Source organism: Neophocaena asiaeorientalis, unplaced genomic scaffold (genome assembly GCF_003031525.2).
Source record: "Neophocaena asiaeorientalis asiaeorientalis breed wild unplaced genomic scaffold, Neophocaena_asiaeorientalis_V1.1 scaffold293, whole genome shotgun sequence".
In the NCBI taxonomy this organism is placed as follows: Eukaryota; Metazoa; Chordata; class Mammalia; order Artiodactyla; family Phocoenidae; genus Neophocaena; species Neophocaena asiaeorientalis.
Window position 1 is genome coordinate 3,203,838 of NW_020173920.1, and position 16,507 is coordinate 3,220,344.

The 16,507-nt window shown below is 34.9% G+C and overlaps 1 protein-coding gene across 2 annotated transcripts in view; it reads right to left on the reverse strand.

The window, feature by feature from the left end:
• The window catches only part of ACAP2 (ArfGAP with coiled-coil, ankyrin repeat and PH domains 2), a 150,290-nt gene that overhangs the window by 58,478 nt on the left and 75,305 nt on the right, over positions 1 to 16,507 (reverse strand). For both annotated transcript variants that reach the window (XM_024752053.1, XM_024752054.1), the window contains exon 5: positions 3,595 to 3,653. In XM_024752053.1, the coding sequence (XP_024607821.1) occupies positions 3,595 to 3,653 (59 nt within the window). The remainder of the gene's footprint in view (positions 1 to 3,594; positions 3,654 to 16,507) is intronic.

The window sequence follows — 16,507 nt, forward strand, 5'->3', positions numbered from 1 at the left end:
GACAAAATTCAACACCCATTTATGACAAAAACTCTCCAGAAAGTGGGCATAGAGGGAACCTACCTCGATATAATAAAGGCCATATCTGACAAAACCACAGGAAACATCATTCTCAATGGTGAAAAACTGAAAGCATTTCTTCTAAGATCAGGAACAAGACGAGGATGTCCACTCTCACCACTATTATTCAACATAGTTTTGGAAGTCCTAGCCACAGCAATCAGAGAAGAAAAAGAAATAAAAGGAATACAAATTGGAAAAGAAGTAAAACTGTCATTTTTCAAATGACAGGATACTATATGTAGAAGATCCTAAAGATGCCACCAGAAAACTACTAGAGCTAATCAATGAATTTGGTAAATTTGCAGGATACAAAATTAATGCACAGAAATCTCTTGCATTCCTATACACTAACAACAAAAGATCAGAAAGAGAAATTAAGGAAATAATCCCATTCACCAATGCAACAAAAATAATAAAATACCTAGGAATAAACCTACCTAAGGAGGTAAAAGACCTGTATGTGGAAAACTACAAGACACTGATGAAAGAAATCAAAGATGACACAAACAAATGGAGAGATATACCATGTTCTTGGATTGGAAGAATCAATACTGTGAAAATGACTATACTACCCAAAGCCATCTACAGATTCAATGCAATCCCTATCAAATTACCAATGGCATTTTTCACAGAACTAGAACAAAAAATTGCACAATTTGTATGGAGACACAAAAGACCCCAAATAGCCAAAGCAATCTTGAGAAAGAAAAATGGAGCTGGAGGAATCAGGCTCCCTGACTTCAGACTATACTACAAAGATACAGTAATCAAGAGAGTATGGTACTGGCACAAAAACAGAAATACAGACCAACGTAACAGGACAGAAACCCCAGAGATAAACCCATGCACCTATGGTTACCTAATCTATGACAAAGGAGGCAAAAATATACAGTGGAGAAAAGACAGCCTCTTCAATAAGTGGTGCTGGGAAAACTGGACAGCTACATGTAAAAGAATGAAATTAGAACACTCCCTAACACCATACACAAAAATAAACTCAAAATGGATTAGAGACCTAAATGTAAGACCAGACACTATAAAACTCTTAGAAGAAAACATAGGAAGAACACTTTTTGACATAAATCACAGCAAGACCTTTTTTGACCCACCTCCTTCAGTAATAAAAATAAAAACAAACAAATGGGACCTAATGAAACTTAAAAGCTTTTGCACAGCAAAGGAAACCATAAACAAGACGAAAAGACAACCCACAGAATGAGAGAAAATATTTACAAACGAAGCAACAGACAAGGGATTAATCTCCAAAAAATACAAATAGCTCATGCATCTCAATATCAAAAAAACAAACAACCCAATCAAAAAATGGGCAGAAGACCTAAATAGACATTCCTCCAAAGAAGACATATAGATGGCCAAGAGGCACATGAAAAGATGCTCAATATCACTAATTATTAGAGAAATGCAAATCAAAACTACAATGAGGTATCACTTCACACCAGTCAGAATGGCCATCGTCAAAAAATCTACAAACGATAAATGCTGGAGAGGGTGTGAAGAAAAGGGAACCCTCTTGCAACTGTTGGTGGAAATGTAAACTGATACACCCACTATGGAGAACAGTATGAAGGTTCCTTTAAAAACTAAAAACAGAATTAGCATATGACCCAGCAATCCCACTACTGGGCATATACCCAGAGAAAACCATAATTCAAAAAGACAGATGCACCCCAGTGTTCACTGCAGCACTATTTACAATAGCCAGATCATGGAAGTAACCTAAATGTCCACTGACAGATGAATGGATAAAGATGTGGTACATATATACAATGGAAAATTACTCAGCCATAAAAAGGAATGAAATTGGGTCATTTGTAGCAATGTGGATGGACCTAGAGACTGTCATACAGAGTGAACTAAGTCAGAAAGAGAAAAACAAATATCGTGTATTAACACATATATGTGGAATGTAGAAAAATGGTACAGATGAACCTGTTTGCAAGGCAGAAATAGAGACAGACGTAAAGAAAAAAACATATGGACACCAAGCGGGGGCAGGGGTGTGTGGGGTGAATTGGAAGACTGGGATTGACATATACATAGTAATATGTATAAAATAGGTAACTAATGAGAACATGCTGTATAGCACAGGGAACTCTACTTAATACTCTGTGGTGACCTGAATGGGAAGGAAATCCAAAAAAGAGGGGATATATGTATACATATAGCTGATTCACTTCACTATACAGCAGAAACTTACACAACATTGTCAAGCAACTATACCCCAATTAAAAAAAAAAAGACCAAATGATTTTTAAACAGTAGTATATACCATAGGGAACTTGTTAAAAATGCAAGTTCCAAGGGTCCTCTACCAGAGATTACAATTCTTTGTGTTTTCGGGATAAGCCCTAGAAATCTGAGGAATTTTCTTAAGACATGCCCTTGATTTCACTGTTATGGTGGTCTACAGACCACACTTTAAGAAACAACATTCATTTATTGTTGAAAAAAATTAGGAGGCCAAAGGACACGAATATATTCTTAAAACACACACACAGAAGAATGCTTTCTAAAAGAATTATGTACCAGTAGAGAATAACAGTATCCATTTCAGTAGTCTGAAAATCTGAAACCTTGATTCATTAATGACCTTAGGTAAATATATAACATCCTTTTACTTTTTCTACCAAGGAATTAGGCAAAGTAATTTGAAGACAAATGACTTTAAAATAATAACAATAATAATAACGTGTACCTAGCAAAGACTTTAATAAGAAGCCATAAATTTTCATGTATACACTCTATAAGGACATCCTGGATATCAGTCTATTTTGAAGTGATTTATAAATGATCTGCAAGACATCACCTCCAGAACAACTAATTCTAACCTACTAAAACAGAAGTGCATTATGTTCATGAGATCTGCCACTATTTATAGCTTTTAACATCTGAATACTATATCATAATCAACTTTATCTATAATTTAATATATTCTCAGTCAGGAATTAAAAGACATAAAGTGAAATTATTAATGTGGAAAAGGAAAACATTCCTACCTGGAAGTTCAGATAAATTTTTTATTTCTAGTTTCATTTTATTTCACATATAAAATGTGATGAATGTGACACAAAAGGTTTGCTTCATTACTTATTATGCACCTTCATTACTCATTCTCGTATATTCTATTATCTTCTCTACAAAGAAAATACCATATTGAGACAACTAGAATAACTGACAGTATTTCAACCACTTTTGGGATCTGCTTTGATTTTTAAAGATCATTAGGTTATTTATTTACATTAAAAATTTTTTTTTAGTCTGTAACAATTTGAACTATGTATCCTGAACACAAATTTCATAGTATAAATGATTCACTGAAAGGGATTAAGTCTGACTCCTTTACAGAGTAATTCAGGAAAAAATGCAATATAAATTTCACAAAGCAAAAAACGCACAAAAACCCCCATATTTTCACTAAGTCATGTTTCTAAGCTCTCTGAAAAGATACCAACTCCCAGATGTGATCATTAACTGGTTGCTTTTCTTTTCTTTTCACTGCAACTGACTTACTCTTTGACAAAGTTCTGAAGCTGTGCCTTAATCGATCTCTGAGTTTGGTCAAATAGGATCTAAAAGAAAAGAAGGACATTAAACAATTAGAAAAGTAAACAAAGAAAATAATTTTCATGTAGTTCCGTAAATATTACATCCTTCCAACAATATTCCAATTCTAATAACACCTACATTTCTTACTGAACATTGCATAAGAAGTATTTAAAAAAGAAACAAACTGATTTTCAAGCCAATTTCATCTGTTTAAAAAATAAAATTACTTCTATTTACAGAGGAATGAAATGTGCATTAATATTTAAATACAATGTTCAATCAGTAGAGCAATTTATCTCCTTGACTATAATTCAGGCTTTGGAAGACAACCTAAAAGAGTAATACAAATTCTACTCTATCCACCACAGAAATTTCTTACTCTAATATATTAAAACAAAACAAATGAAAACAACTCTAGAACTGCCTTATACCTTAGTTAGAGGTTTCTCATTTGGGAAGACCTGTGGATTTAAATGTCTTAAATTCAGAATTCAAGTAAATATTATATAGCCCTTCAGGTTAAATTATTGCTAAGATTAAAAATGAGAATAAAATTTTACTTCTCACGACAATATTTTACACCACGTAATGGATGCCACATATTTAACTCTATGTGTGGTAAATTTCACAGGGCTTGGCATGGGAATTCCAAATACTTTCATAATTTACAGATACACTTCATTCAGAATTTGAAACACATGCCAGATGAAGAGGCAGAAAAATAAATATTAAAAAGAAAACCTTATGTCCTTCAACTAACTAAAAGCAGTACCAAAAAAATTCAGTCTCTATGGAATCTTACTATTAGCAAAGTCTTACGTCCTTGCCTAAATGCCAAATACACACACACACACACACACACACACACACACACACAAAACCTGGATTGAGTACAGGGTTTCAAAATCTGTCAATTCACTTCCAAAGGTAAAAGAGTTTTGTATTATGTTAATCCCAAAGTATTAAACCCAATTTAAGCAGAAGAAAGGAAATCATGAAGATCAGTTTGGAAGGCAACTAAATAGAAAATAGAAAATCAATAGCCAAAACCCAATGAAACCTAAAGCTAGTTCTTTAAGAAGATCTAAAATAGATAAACCCACAACCAAAGTGATCAGGAAGAAAGAAGACACAAATTTCATACAATAAAAAGGAGAGAGATGGCTTCACCACAGATTCTACAGATATTAAAAACGGATAATCAGAGGAACAATTTTATGCCGATAAATTCAATAGATGAGATGGGGAAATACTTTGAAGGACAAAAACTAACAAAGCTCAACTGTAGCAACGTTAAGGGCAGTTTCCCAAGGCAATAGAAATAAAAGCAAAAATAAACAAATGGGATCTAATCAAACTTAGAAGCTTTTGAACAGCAAAGGAAACCATGAACAAAATGAAAAGACAACCTACAGACTGGAAGAAAAAATTTGCAAATGTTGCAACTGACGAGGGCTTAATTTCCAAAATATACAAAGAGCTCATACAAATCAATAACAAAAACACAAACAAATCAAAAAATGGGCAGAAGACCTAAATAGACATTTCTCCAAAGAAAACATACAGATGGTCAATAGGTACATGAAAAGATGCTCAACTTCTCTAATTATTAGATAAATGCAAATCAAAACTACAATAAGGTCTCACTTCACACCAGTCAGAATGGCCATCCTTAAAAAGTCTACAAATAATAAATGCTGGAGAGGGTGTAGAGAAAAGGGAACCCTCCTACATTGTTGGTAAGAACGTAAATTGGTGCAGCCACTAGGGAAAACAGTATGGAGGTTCCTTAAAAAACTAAAATTAGAGTTGCCATATAATCCAGCAATCCCCCTCCTGGGCATACTTCCAGAGAAAACTCTAATTTGAAAAGATACATGCATCCCAATGTTCATAGCACCACTATCTACAACAGCCAAGACATGGAAGCAACCTAAATGTCCATCAACAGATGAATAGATACATGGAATATTACTCAGCCATAAGAAGGAATGAAATAATGCCATTTGCAGCAACATGGGCGGACTTAGAGATTATCATACTAAGTGAAGTCAGCCAGAGAAAGACAAATATTATGTGATATCACTTATATGTGGAATCTAAAATATGACACAAATGAATTTATCTCCGAAACAGAAACAGACTCACAGACATAGAGAATAGACTTGTGGTTGCCAAGGAGGAGGGGAGGTGAGGGAGGGAAGGATTGAGAGTTCGGGATTAGCAGATGCAAACTATTACATATAGGATGGATAACAACAAGGTACTACAGTATAGCACAGGGAACTATATTGAATATTCTGTAATAAACCATAGTGAAAAAGAATATATATATATATACACACACACATACACACATAACTGAGTCACTTTGCTGTATACCAGAAACTAATAACAACTTTGTAAATCAACTATACTTCAATTAAAAAATTTAAAAAAGAGAAGATATCAGAAACCTAAACAGAGTTCCCTGGTGGCCTAATGGTTAGGATTCTGGGCTTTTACTGCCGTGGCCTGGGTCCAACCCCTGGTTGGGGAACTGATATCCCACAAGCCACATGGCGTGGCCAAAAAAAAAAAAAACAAAGAAACCTAAACAGAATTAAAGAAATAGAATCTATAGTGAAAAACCTCCCCATCCTATAAAGTTAAAGGTAACTTTACATAAAACCTAGCAACCCCAATCTTAGGTATTTGCCCAAGAGAAATGAAAACTTAGGTTCATAACAAAATCTGTATACAAATGTTTTTTAGCAGTTTCATTCCTAATTGCCCAAAATTGGACACAACCCAAATGTCCTTGGAGAAACAAACTATAGTATATCTATACAATGGAATACTACTCAGCAATAAAAAAGAAAAAACTATTAATACATGCAACCACATAGATGAATCTGAATGCATTTTGATAAATAAGTCATATTCAAAAGGGTACAAACTAAATGAGTCCAGTTATATGACATTTAGGAAAAGGCAGAACTATGGGATGGATATCAAATCAGCAATTTACAATGGTAGGAGGAAGAAGGAAAGGGTGACTAACAATGGGTTAATAAGAGTATTTCGAGAGTTAACAAAACTGCATCTTGATTGAGGTATGGAGACCCAACCATATGCATTTGTCAAAACTCATAAAACTACACCACAAAAAATCAATTTTGTTACATTTAAATTTGGGGCTTCCCTGGTGGTGCAGTGGTTAAGAATCTGCCTGCCAATGCAGGGGACACGGGTTCGTGCCCTGGTCTGGGAAGATCCCACATGCCGCAGAGCAACTAAGCCCGTGAGCCACAACTACTGAGCCTGCACGTCTGGAGCCTGTGCTCCGCAACGGGAGAGGCCGCGACAGTGAGAGGCCCGTGCACTGCAATGAAGAGTGGCCCCCGCTCGCCGCAACTGGAGAAAGCCCTCGCGTGGAAATGAAGACCCAACACAATCCAAAATAAATAAATAAATTTAAATTTGAAAATAACTTTAATACCCTCTAGGTCCACCCCATTTGTCACAAATGGCAAGGTTTCATTCTTTTTTATGGTTGAATAATATTCCACTGTATATATACTATTCATGTAATATATACACCACACCTTCTTCATCCATTCACCTACTGATAGGCACTTAGATTGCTTCCATATCTTGCCTATTGTGAATAATGCTGCAATGAACACAGGGGTGTATATATCTTTTCTAATTAGTGTTTTTGTTTTCTTTGGTTAAGTACCCAAGAGTGAACTTGCTGGACCATACGGTAGTTTTACTTTTAGTTTTTTGAGGAATTTCCATACTGTTTTCCATAATGGCTGTATAAATTTATATTCCCATCAACAGCACACAAGGATTTACCTGTCTCCACATCCTCACCAATGCTTGTTACTTGTTAACGTTTAGATAACAGCCATTCTGACAAATGTGAGGTTATATCTCATTGTGGTTTTGAAAGCATTTTTTCATGTGCCTGTTGACCATCTGTATGTCTTCTTTGGAAAAATGTCTATTCAGGTCCTCTGCCCATTTTTTAAATTGGGGTATTTGGGGTTTTTTTGGATGCTGAGTTGTATGAGTTCCTTGTATATTTGGGATATTGACCCCTTGTTGGATATAACATTTGCAAACATCTTCTCCCATTCAGTAGGCTGCCTTTTCGTTTTGTTCATGGCTTCCTTCACTGTATAAAAGCTTTCTTAGTTTCATGTAGTCCCATTTGCTTATCTTTGCTTTTGTTTCCCTTGATTGTGGAGACATAGGCCAAAAAAATATTGCTAAGACTGATGTCAAAGAGCATACTGCTTATGTTTCCTTCTAGAAGTTTTATGGTTTCATATCTTACATTTAAGTCTTTAATCCATTTTGAGTTTATTTTTGTATATGGTGTGAGAATGCACTCATCTGATTCTTTTGCATGTAGCTGCCCAGTGTTCCTAACACCATTTATTGAAGAGTCTGCCTTTCCCCCACTGTGTACTCTTGCCTCCTTCGTCATATATTAATTGCCCATATAAATGTGGGTTCATTTCTGGGCTCTCTATTCTGTTCCCTTGATCTATGTGTCTGTTTTTGTGCCAGTACCACACTGTTTTGATTACTGCAGCTTTGTTGTATAGTTTGAGATGAGGGTGCATGATACCTCCAGCTTTGTTCTTCTTTCTTAAGATTGTTTTGGCTACTTCGGGTCTTTCGTGTTTCCATACATATTTTAGAATTATCTTTTCCAGTTCTGTGAAAAATGTAATTGGGATTTTGATAAGGATTAAAATGAATCCCCACACCACCTGAGGTAGTATGGTCATTTTAAAAATATTATTTCTTTCAATCCATGATCACAGTATACCTTTCCATCTGTTTGTGTCATCTTTAATTTCTTTGATCAGTGTCATATAGTTTTCTAAGTCTTTTATTTCCTTAGTTAGATTTATTTCCATGTATTTTATTCTTTTGGATGTGACTGTAAATGGGACTGTTTGTTACTTCATTGTTAGTGTATAGAAATGTAACAGGTTTCTGCATATTAATTATGTATCCTATTTGTAGTGAGGTGGATGGACCTAGAGTCTGTCATACAAAGTGAAGTAAGTCAGAAAGAGAAAAACAAATACCGTATGTTAACACATATATACGGAATCTAAGTAAAATAAAAAAAAAAAAGGTCATGAAGAACCTAGGGGTAAGACAGGAATAAAGGCACAGACCTATTAGAGAATGGACTTGAGGATATGGAGAGGGGGAAGGGTAAGCTGTGACAAAGTGAGAGAGTGGCATGGACATATATACACTACCAAACGTAAAATAGATAGCTAGGGGGAAGCAGCCACATAGCACAGGGAGATCAGCTCGGTGCTTTGTGACCACCTAGAGGGGTGGGATAGGGAGGGTGGGAGGGAGGGAGATGCAAGAGGGAAGAGACATGGGAACATATGTATATGTATAACTGATTCACTTTGTTACAAAGCAGAAACTAATACACCATTGTAAAGCAATTATACTCCAATAAAGATGTTAAAAAAAAATTATGTATCCTGCAACTTTACTGAATTCATTGACAAGTTCCAGTAGTCTTTTGGTGACATCTTTAGGATTTTGTATATATAGTATCATATGGCATCTGCAAACATTGACAGTTTTGTATCTTCCTTTCCGATCTGCATTCCTTTTATTTTTTTTGTCTGACTGCTGTGGCTATGACTTCTAATATTTGCCATTTGCTACAACATGCATGGACCTCGGGGGTGTTATGCTATGTGAAATAGTCAGACAAAGAAAGACAAATATTGTATGATTTCACTTATATATGGAATCTAAAAAACAAAACAAATGAACAAACATAACTAAAGAGAAACTACAGGAAAGTCTACTAGAACTAATAAGTGAATTTAGCAAGTCTGCAGAAATAAAGTCAGTATACAAGATTCAGTGGTATTTCTATACACCAGCAATGACCAATTAGAAACTGAACTTTAAAATATATCACTTACAATAGCACCAAAAAATAGGAAATGCTTAGGGATAAACTTGACAAAAGATATGCAAGACTTGTGCAATGAAGATCACAAAATACTGCCAAGAGAAATTAAAGAAAACCTAAAAAAATAGAGATATATTGTGTTCATGGATTAGAAGAGTCAATATTAGTAAGATGTCAATTCTCACCAAATTGATCTATATAGATTTGATGCAATCCCACTCCAAATCCCAGTAAGGCATTTTGTAGAAGTTTAAAACTTGATTCTAAAATATATATGGAAATGTGAGGGACCTAGAGTAGCCAAACCAATTTTGAAAAGAAGGAAGAAAGTTGAAATATCTAACCTACTTAATTTCAAGACTTATTATGAAACCTACAGTAATCAAGGCATTTGTAGTATTAAAGATAGGCAAAAAAAGTCAATAAAACAGAATAGAGTCCAGAAATGACCAATACATACGGTCAACTTTTTTTTTTTTTAAACAAAAGATGCCAATAGGGAACAGATAATTTTTTGAGCAAATGATGCTGGAACAAACAACTGGACAGCCTTATGACCAAAAAATGAAACTCGACCCTTAGCATGCAACATACACAAAAATTAACTTGGGATGGATCTACAGATCTAAACTAAACCTAGAATAGTGTTAGTGAACTTGGGTTAGGCAAACATATCTTAATAGTACACAAAAAGAAAACTATAAAAGAAAAAAAGATCAATAAATTTACTTCATCAAAATTAAAAACTATTGCTCTTCGAAAGATACTGCTACAAAAATAAAAAAGATAAGCCAAAGCCTGGGAGAAAATACATATCTGCAAAACACTTATCTGACAAATAACATATCTGGAATATAGAAAGAACTCTTGTAACTAAATAATAAGATAAACAGCCCAACTTTTTTAAATGGGCTAAAGATCTGACATTTCATTGAGGAAAATACAAGGGTGGCAAATAAACACATGAAAAGATTCTTGGGATCATTAGTTATTAAGGAAATGCAAATTAAAACCATAACAAAATTAAGAAGAGTATCCATACCAAGTGTTGGCAATCATGTGGAACAACTAGAACTCTCATACACTGCTTGTATAAAAGGATACAATCAAATTTGGAAAACAATTTCCAGATTTTGGAGGTTTTCTTTAATGAAATTTAAAACTTTTAGAAATTTAATGTATAAAAGAATATTAACATCATTATAAGCATTAATAAAGAAATTCTTCTTTCCATAATTCTTCTTAGCAATTTTTTTGTACATTTCACTATATAAGTAGTTTCGTAAAATGTTAAACATACTACCCATTCTACCTCTAGCTATTTACACAAAAGAAATAAAAGCATACATCTATACAGACTTTTACACATATTTTTTATAAGCAGCTTTATTTGTAATAGCCAAAACTGGGAAACAACTCAAATGTTCATTGTATTGGCTTTAAAATACGTCCACAAATTGTTTGACATTCTTCCCTTCAAAAGTGGAGCCTAATTCTTTTCCCCATAGAGACTTACTTCTAAAAAATAGTAATATGGAGGAAGTGACAAACAGTAACTTCTGAGACTAAGTCATGGATAGTATTGCATTTTTCTCTTTGCCCTTACTCTTGTATCATTTGTTTTGGGAGTAACCAGATTCCATGCAGTAAAAACCACTCAAGCAACCCTGTAAAGAGGCTCCTTGGTGAGGAACTGAGTGAGGCCTGCAGTCAACAGTCATATGCATGGCCCTATCTTGGAATTGGATCCTCCAACCCCAGTGAAGCCTTCAAATTACAGTAACCCCGGCCACACCTTATCAGCTATCTCATTAAAGACTCTGAGCCAAAGCCACTCAGCTAAGTCTCTCTAAAAATTCCAGGCCCAGAAACTGAGATAATAAATGTTTGTTGCTTTAAGCCACCATATTTTGGGGTAATCAGTTATACAGCAATAGATAACTAACACATCCATCAACAGGTGAATGGATAAACAAATTGTGATATATCTACACAATGCAATACTATTAAGCAATAGAAAAAAAGGGAATAAACTATTGCTACACAGACCATGATTGAGCCTCAAAATCATTACACTGAAAGAAATTAGACCAAAAAAAAAAAAATCCATTTACATATAGGTCTGGAAAATGCAAACTGATCAGTAATGACAGACAGCAGATCAGTGATTGACTAGGAATGAGGAGGTGGCAAATCAGAGGAGGAATTATAAAGCGGCACAAGAAAATTTTGAGGCATAATTGTTATGTTCATTAAATTAATTGAGGTGACAGTTTTATGGAGGTATACATATGTCAACATTTATCAAATTGTACACTTTAATAATACAGTTTATGTCAATCATTCCCCAGTAAAAAAAAAAAAAATCAATATATTCCAGAGAAAGAAACACAATGGTTTTTGCCTATTATTGTTATTTTAAAACTACAAAAACATTACAAAGTTCTCCAAAATATAGCATTAACTAAAGTTTATATACATTTGGAGAGAATGAGAAATATTTCAAGCAATTGTCAATAATCTAGCCTACCTATTTTAACACCTCCATTAGAATGAAAAGTATGTTGTAATGCAAAGGCAACTGAGTCTCCCACTTGCCAGTTTCAAGCTATCCAGCTACCTAACAGCTAACTCTTCCTCTGGTGAACTGTTGCAAAGAGCTGCCTCAATAGGGCACTAATCTATTCCCCACTAAGAGAGAATTCACAGCATTTCTTAAGCTTTAAGACTTTGCCTTGTCAATGTCTGGAAATTTGGTGACGAAGGAATTTTGCAAGACTCTTCCCTAAATTTTTGCCCTTTACCTCATTTCCCTATTTTCCTTGTGTAGAGTTCTACTATCCTGACTAGTTGGGGGTTCTGATCAAGATCTTACCCAAAGTGCTCAGCAACCACCCAAAAACTTTATCTGGGCTTTAGACCAAAAACAAAATTTGTTTCATCCTCAGAATTGAGTGCATACAGGTCTTCTCTTCCATGTCTGTACCACAAAACCTGGGATGGTATAATAAAGCCAGAGTGACAGGTTCCTTGGGTGGGGTGTGGGGGGGGTACCAACACAAAGCAAAGGTTCAGTTCCATTTTTGGAAATGAATGGCATTATTCCTAGCAACATATGTATGACAAATAATCAGCAATGTCATTTGACCTATCTGCTACTTATAAAAGGATCTTACCTTTTAAGAGGTAAGAGTGCATAAATATCATGGCTATTTAAAACCAATGGCTTACACTCAGGTTATTCCCCATTCATGTCTGCACCCAGTTAAAGCAACACTATCTAGCTGTGTTCAGCAAAAGATGAAAGCTGAGATACACTACACAGATGGCAGACACTCTAGGAACTTTAGTAGAAGAATAGGCTACACATCCATAGATAGCATTGAACTATTCTCAGTTCTTGCCATTTAGGTCCCACTGGCCGAGACTAAAAATTTTGTAGTCTTTGTGATCCATTTAAATATTACTGAGCTACCATAGCAGTCTCTTCTGACGATTCTGCATGACATAATCATTCCTGTCCTTTCCAGAATCTATAGGCACAGGGTTATGGCTGTTGACACTGTGGATTCATTGAATCTTTTAATCTCATTAGGCCTGTTTATTACAGGCTTATAATAATCAAGAAGACTCTTCTTTGCTTTTAGCAGAAACAGGTCCCAATATGCAAATGAATATTTATTATGTGTTCCCGTTTTTCTACATCCCCTGCCTGTCCTAACCTATCCATTTATCTAACCCCTTCTTTCTCCCTTTCTTCATTTCTCTAAGGCAGTGGTTCTTCACAGGCTTGGTTGTGAATCAAAATCACCTGCAAAGCTAACAGAAAATATTAATACAAAGATCCAAGCTTATTGAAGGACAGAATCCCTCTGTATTTTTTAATAAGTTCACTAGGTGATTCTGTTACTCCAAGATTGAGACAAATCGCTCTGACCAGGGGTTCTCAATGGTACAGTATTATAACCTGGGGAACTTTTAAGTACCCTGATGCTGAGATAATTAGAAAAACTGGCAAGTATCAGGAATCAGAATTTTTAAGGTTCCCCAGATGTGAATCAGCAGTATCCACATCACTTGCGTGCTTGTTAGAGATGAAGAATCTCCAGAACCACCCCAGACTTACAGAATCAAAATCTACATTTACCATGATTTCCAAGTGCTTGTTTGGGGGAAGAAGCAATGCATTGTTTCTCAAACTGGGCTGCACAATGGGATGACCTGTAGAGCTTTGATTGCTGGTTCTTACTCCCAGAGACTAATTTTAACTAGTCTGGGTTGCAGCCCACTAGCACTCCACTGAGAAGAATTCATCAAGGCATCTAAATCACTAAATTACCTTCACTAAGAGCAAAAAGGGGCCTCCCTTCAGTGGATGTCATGACATATACAGTCCTTGGAAGTGGGCAAAAACAGTCTTGAGAGCAGAAGTCAGCACATTTTTTCTGTAAAGAGCTAGATGGTATTTTAGGCTTGTGGGCCATGTTGTCTCTGCCACAGCTACTCATCTCTGCCATCATGCGAAAGTAACCATAGACAATACAGAAGCAAACACAGCATAGCTGTGTTCCAATAAAAATTTATATGAAAAAAAGGGGAGGAGGCGATGGGCTAGATTTGGCCTGTAAGCCATAGTTTGCCAACCCCTGCTCTAGAACAGTGGTTCACAAACTTTAGAATACAACAGAAACCCCTGCAAGCCTTGTTCAAACACATATTGCTGGCTTCCAGCCTCAGAGTTTCTGATTTAGTAGATCTGGATGGGCTCTAAGAAGTTGTTACTCTAACAAGTCCCGAGGTAATACTGATGCTGCTGGTCCAGGGACCACAATTTGAGAACCACCGATCGAAAGTAATGGTCCTCAAATTTTACTGCATGTCAGAATCACCTGGGGAGATTTTAAAAATTCTAATGCCGCACTCCAGATGACATAAATCCAGTCTCTGGGAATGGGAACCAATTTACTACTATAAAGGTTCTCAATGCTTAGGTCATGGCACACTAAAATAGTGACATTTCAGGGGAAAAGTTACATGGCATTACTATTTGAATCATCCAAAGCTATTTTAGTCACAATTTGTTTGTCATCACTTCTTTGTTTTGTACGCCCTGTCAAATATTGCATCTTTCTTTTGCTTATTTTTCACAATTCTTGCTCCTATTGTCATCTTTCACATTTTTCCTATTAACAAGGTATGTATGATTGTTTCCTTAGCATCATCATCATTAGTTATAAGGTATTCCCATTAGAATGCAATTGATTTTGTTATTTTTTGGCTCTTACTTCTTGGTATTTATTTATTATTGGCTTTTAATGTTAATTAGCCAAAGTCTGACTCTTAATGAAATTTAATTGTGTTTTATTTTAAATTATTAAAAAACATTTATTTCTGAAGATGGAATTAAATGCACATAATTCTATCATTTTAAATGGGATTGCAGACCTTTGCAGATTCAAAAACATTTTGAAATTTTGATTTTTTGATCATAAATAAGCGTAACATTTGTTGAATAAACTAAAATGAATATTTCCTATCTTTACTAAATGCCTAGTTTTATAATCTTGCAATATAATTTACTTTAAAACATTTTAAGAATGCAGAAAATTATACACATAATCAACTTTTGAACCTTAAAACATATCCTATTTTATCTCATATTTAAATAGATCTGATTTTTTACTGGTTGTCGTTTTCCACCATAATGGACAACTTTTTCATCAAACAGTGCTGGAAAGCCATTACATTCATAAGGCAAACACAACATTTCCAAAATTCTCTTCTTTAACCAAAATGTATTTTTACATGAAAGAGTTATTAAATAAAGCAATTACAGAAGCAAATCATACAGGACTTCAACACAAAATATCCATTTAATACAGGAAAAGATTTGCACTTTAAACTTCTACAAACACAAAATAAGAAACAAAGTTCTTTTATCACATTAGTTATAACTATATCAGATTACTAAACTGCTTAAAAGGTTACTACTCAATTAACGGCTAGAGCCAGAATGCCTCACACAATTGCAAAACTGTATAATATACCAGCCTACAAGGAAAATTTCAGAACTTTGTAATTTCCAAAGAAGCAAAGGAAATAGAAAATGTGCCCCATTCAAATAACAGAATTAACAGATGCGTTTGATGGCATGCCAAATAAACACAGCAATAATTACTAACCCAGAAGACAACTGTATCAAAAAGTTTTCATTGCTGCCCAGTGATTCTACATGTTAATAACTGTACTCAAACTAACAGCAATACTTAAAATTTCTGAATAGAAGATTGTCTTGGAAGAACAGATTGTTTTACTAGGCACCAAAACAAATTCCTAGGGATGAAATACTCAAATGACAAAAGAAAACTTTAAAACAAACAAAGAGGATAAATTTGGAAACACTGTAACTTTGCATACTGATAGAACAGCTACAAAGACAGCAAGATGTAAATTTACGTTAAGAATTCATTTAGAAAGCTGTGAAGATCTAGTAGTACATTATTTCACAAAGGATCTCTTATATGTAAAAGGTTACACGTAGATATAAATTCCAAATTAAATTTTATGAAAATGATACATGAATCTAAACTAATATTCAAAATATTTCAATTTTTTTCAGCTTTTTGTATAGCAGTGAGACAAGTATATCATGCTCTGGGGACTTCGCTGGCTGTCCAGTGGTTAAGACTCCAGGCTTCCAATGCAGGGGGCACGGGTTCTATCCCTGTTCGGGGAACTAAAATCCTGCATGCTGTGCAGCGTGGCCAAAAAAATTTTAAAAAAGGAATATCACTCTCTACTGTTTTCATACAACAGTGTACTAGCTGTCCAAAGGAAGAGTTTTGCCTAAGTTTATGATTTAAAAGTAGAATTCGGGCTTCCTTGGTGGCGCAGTGGTTGAGAGTCCGCCCGCCAATG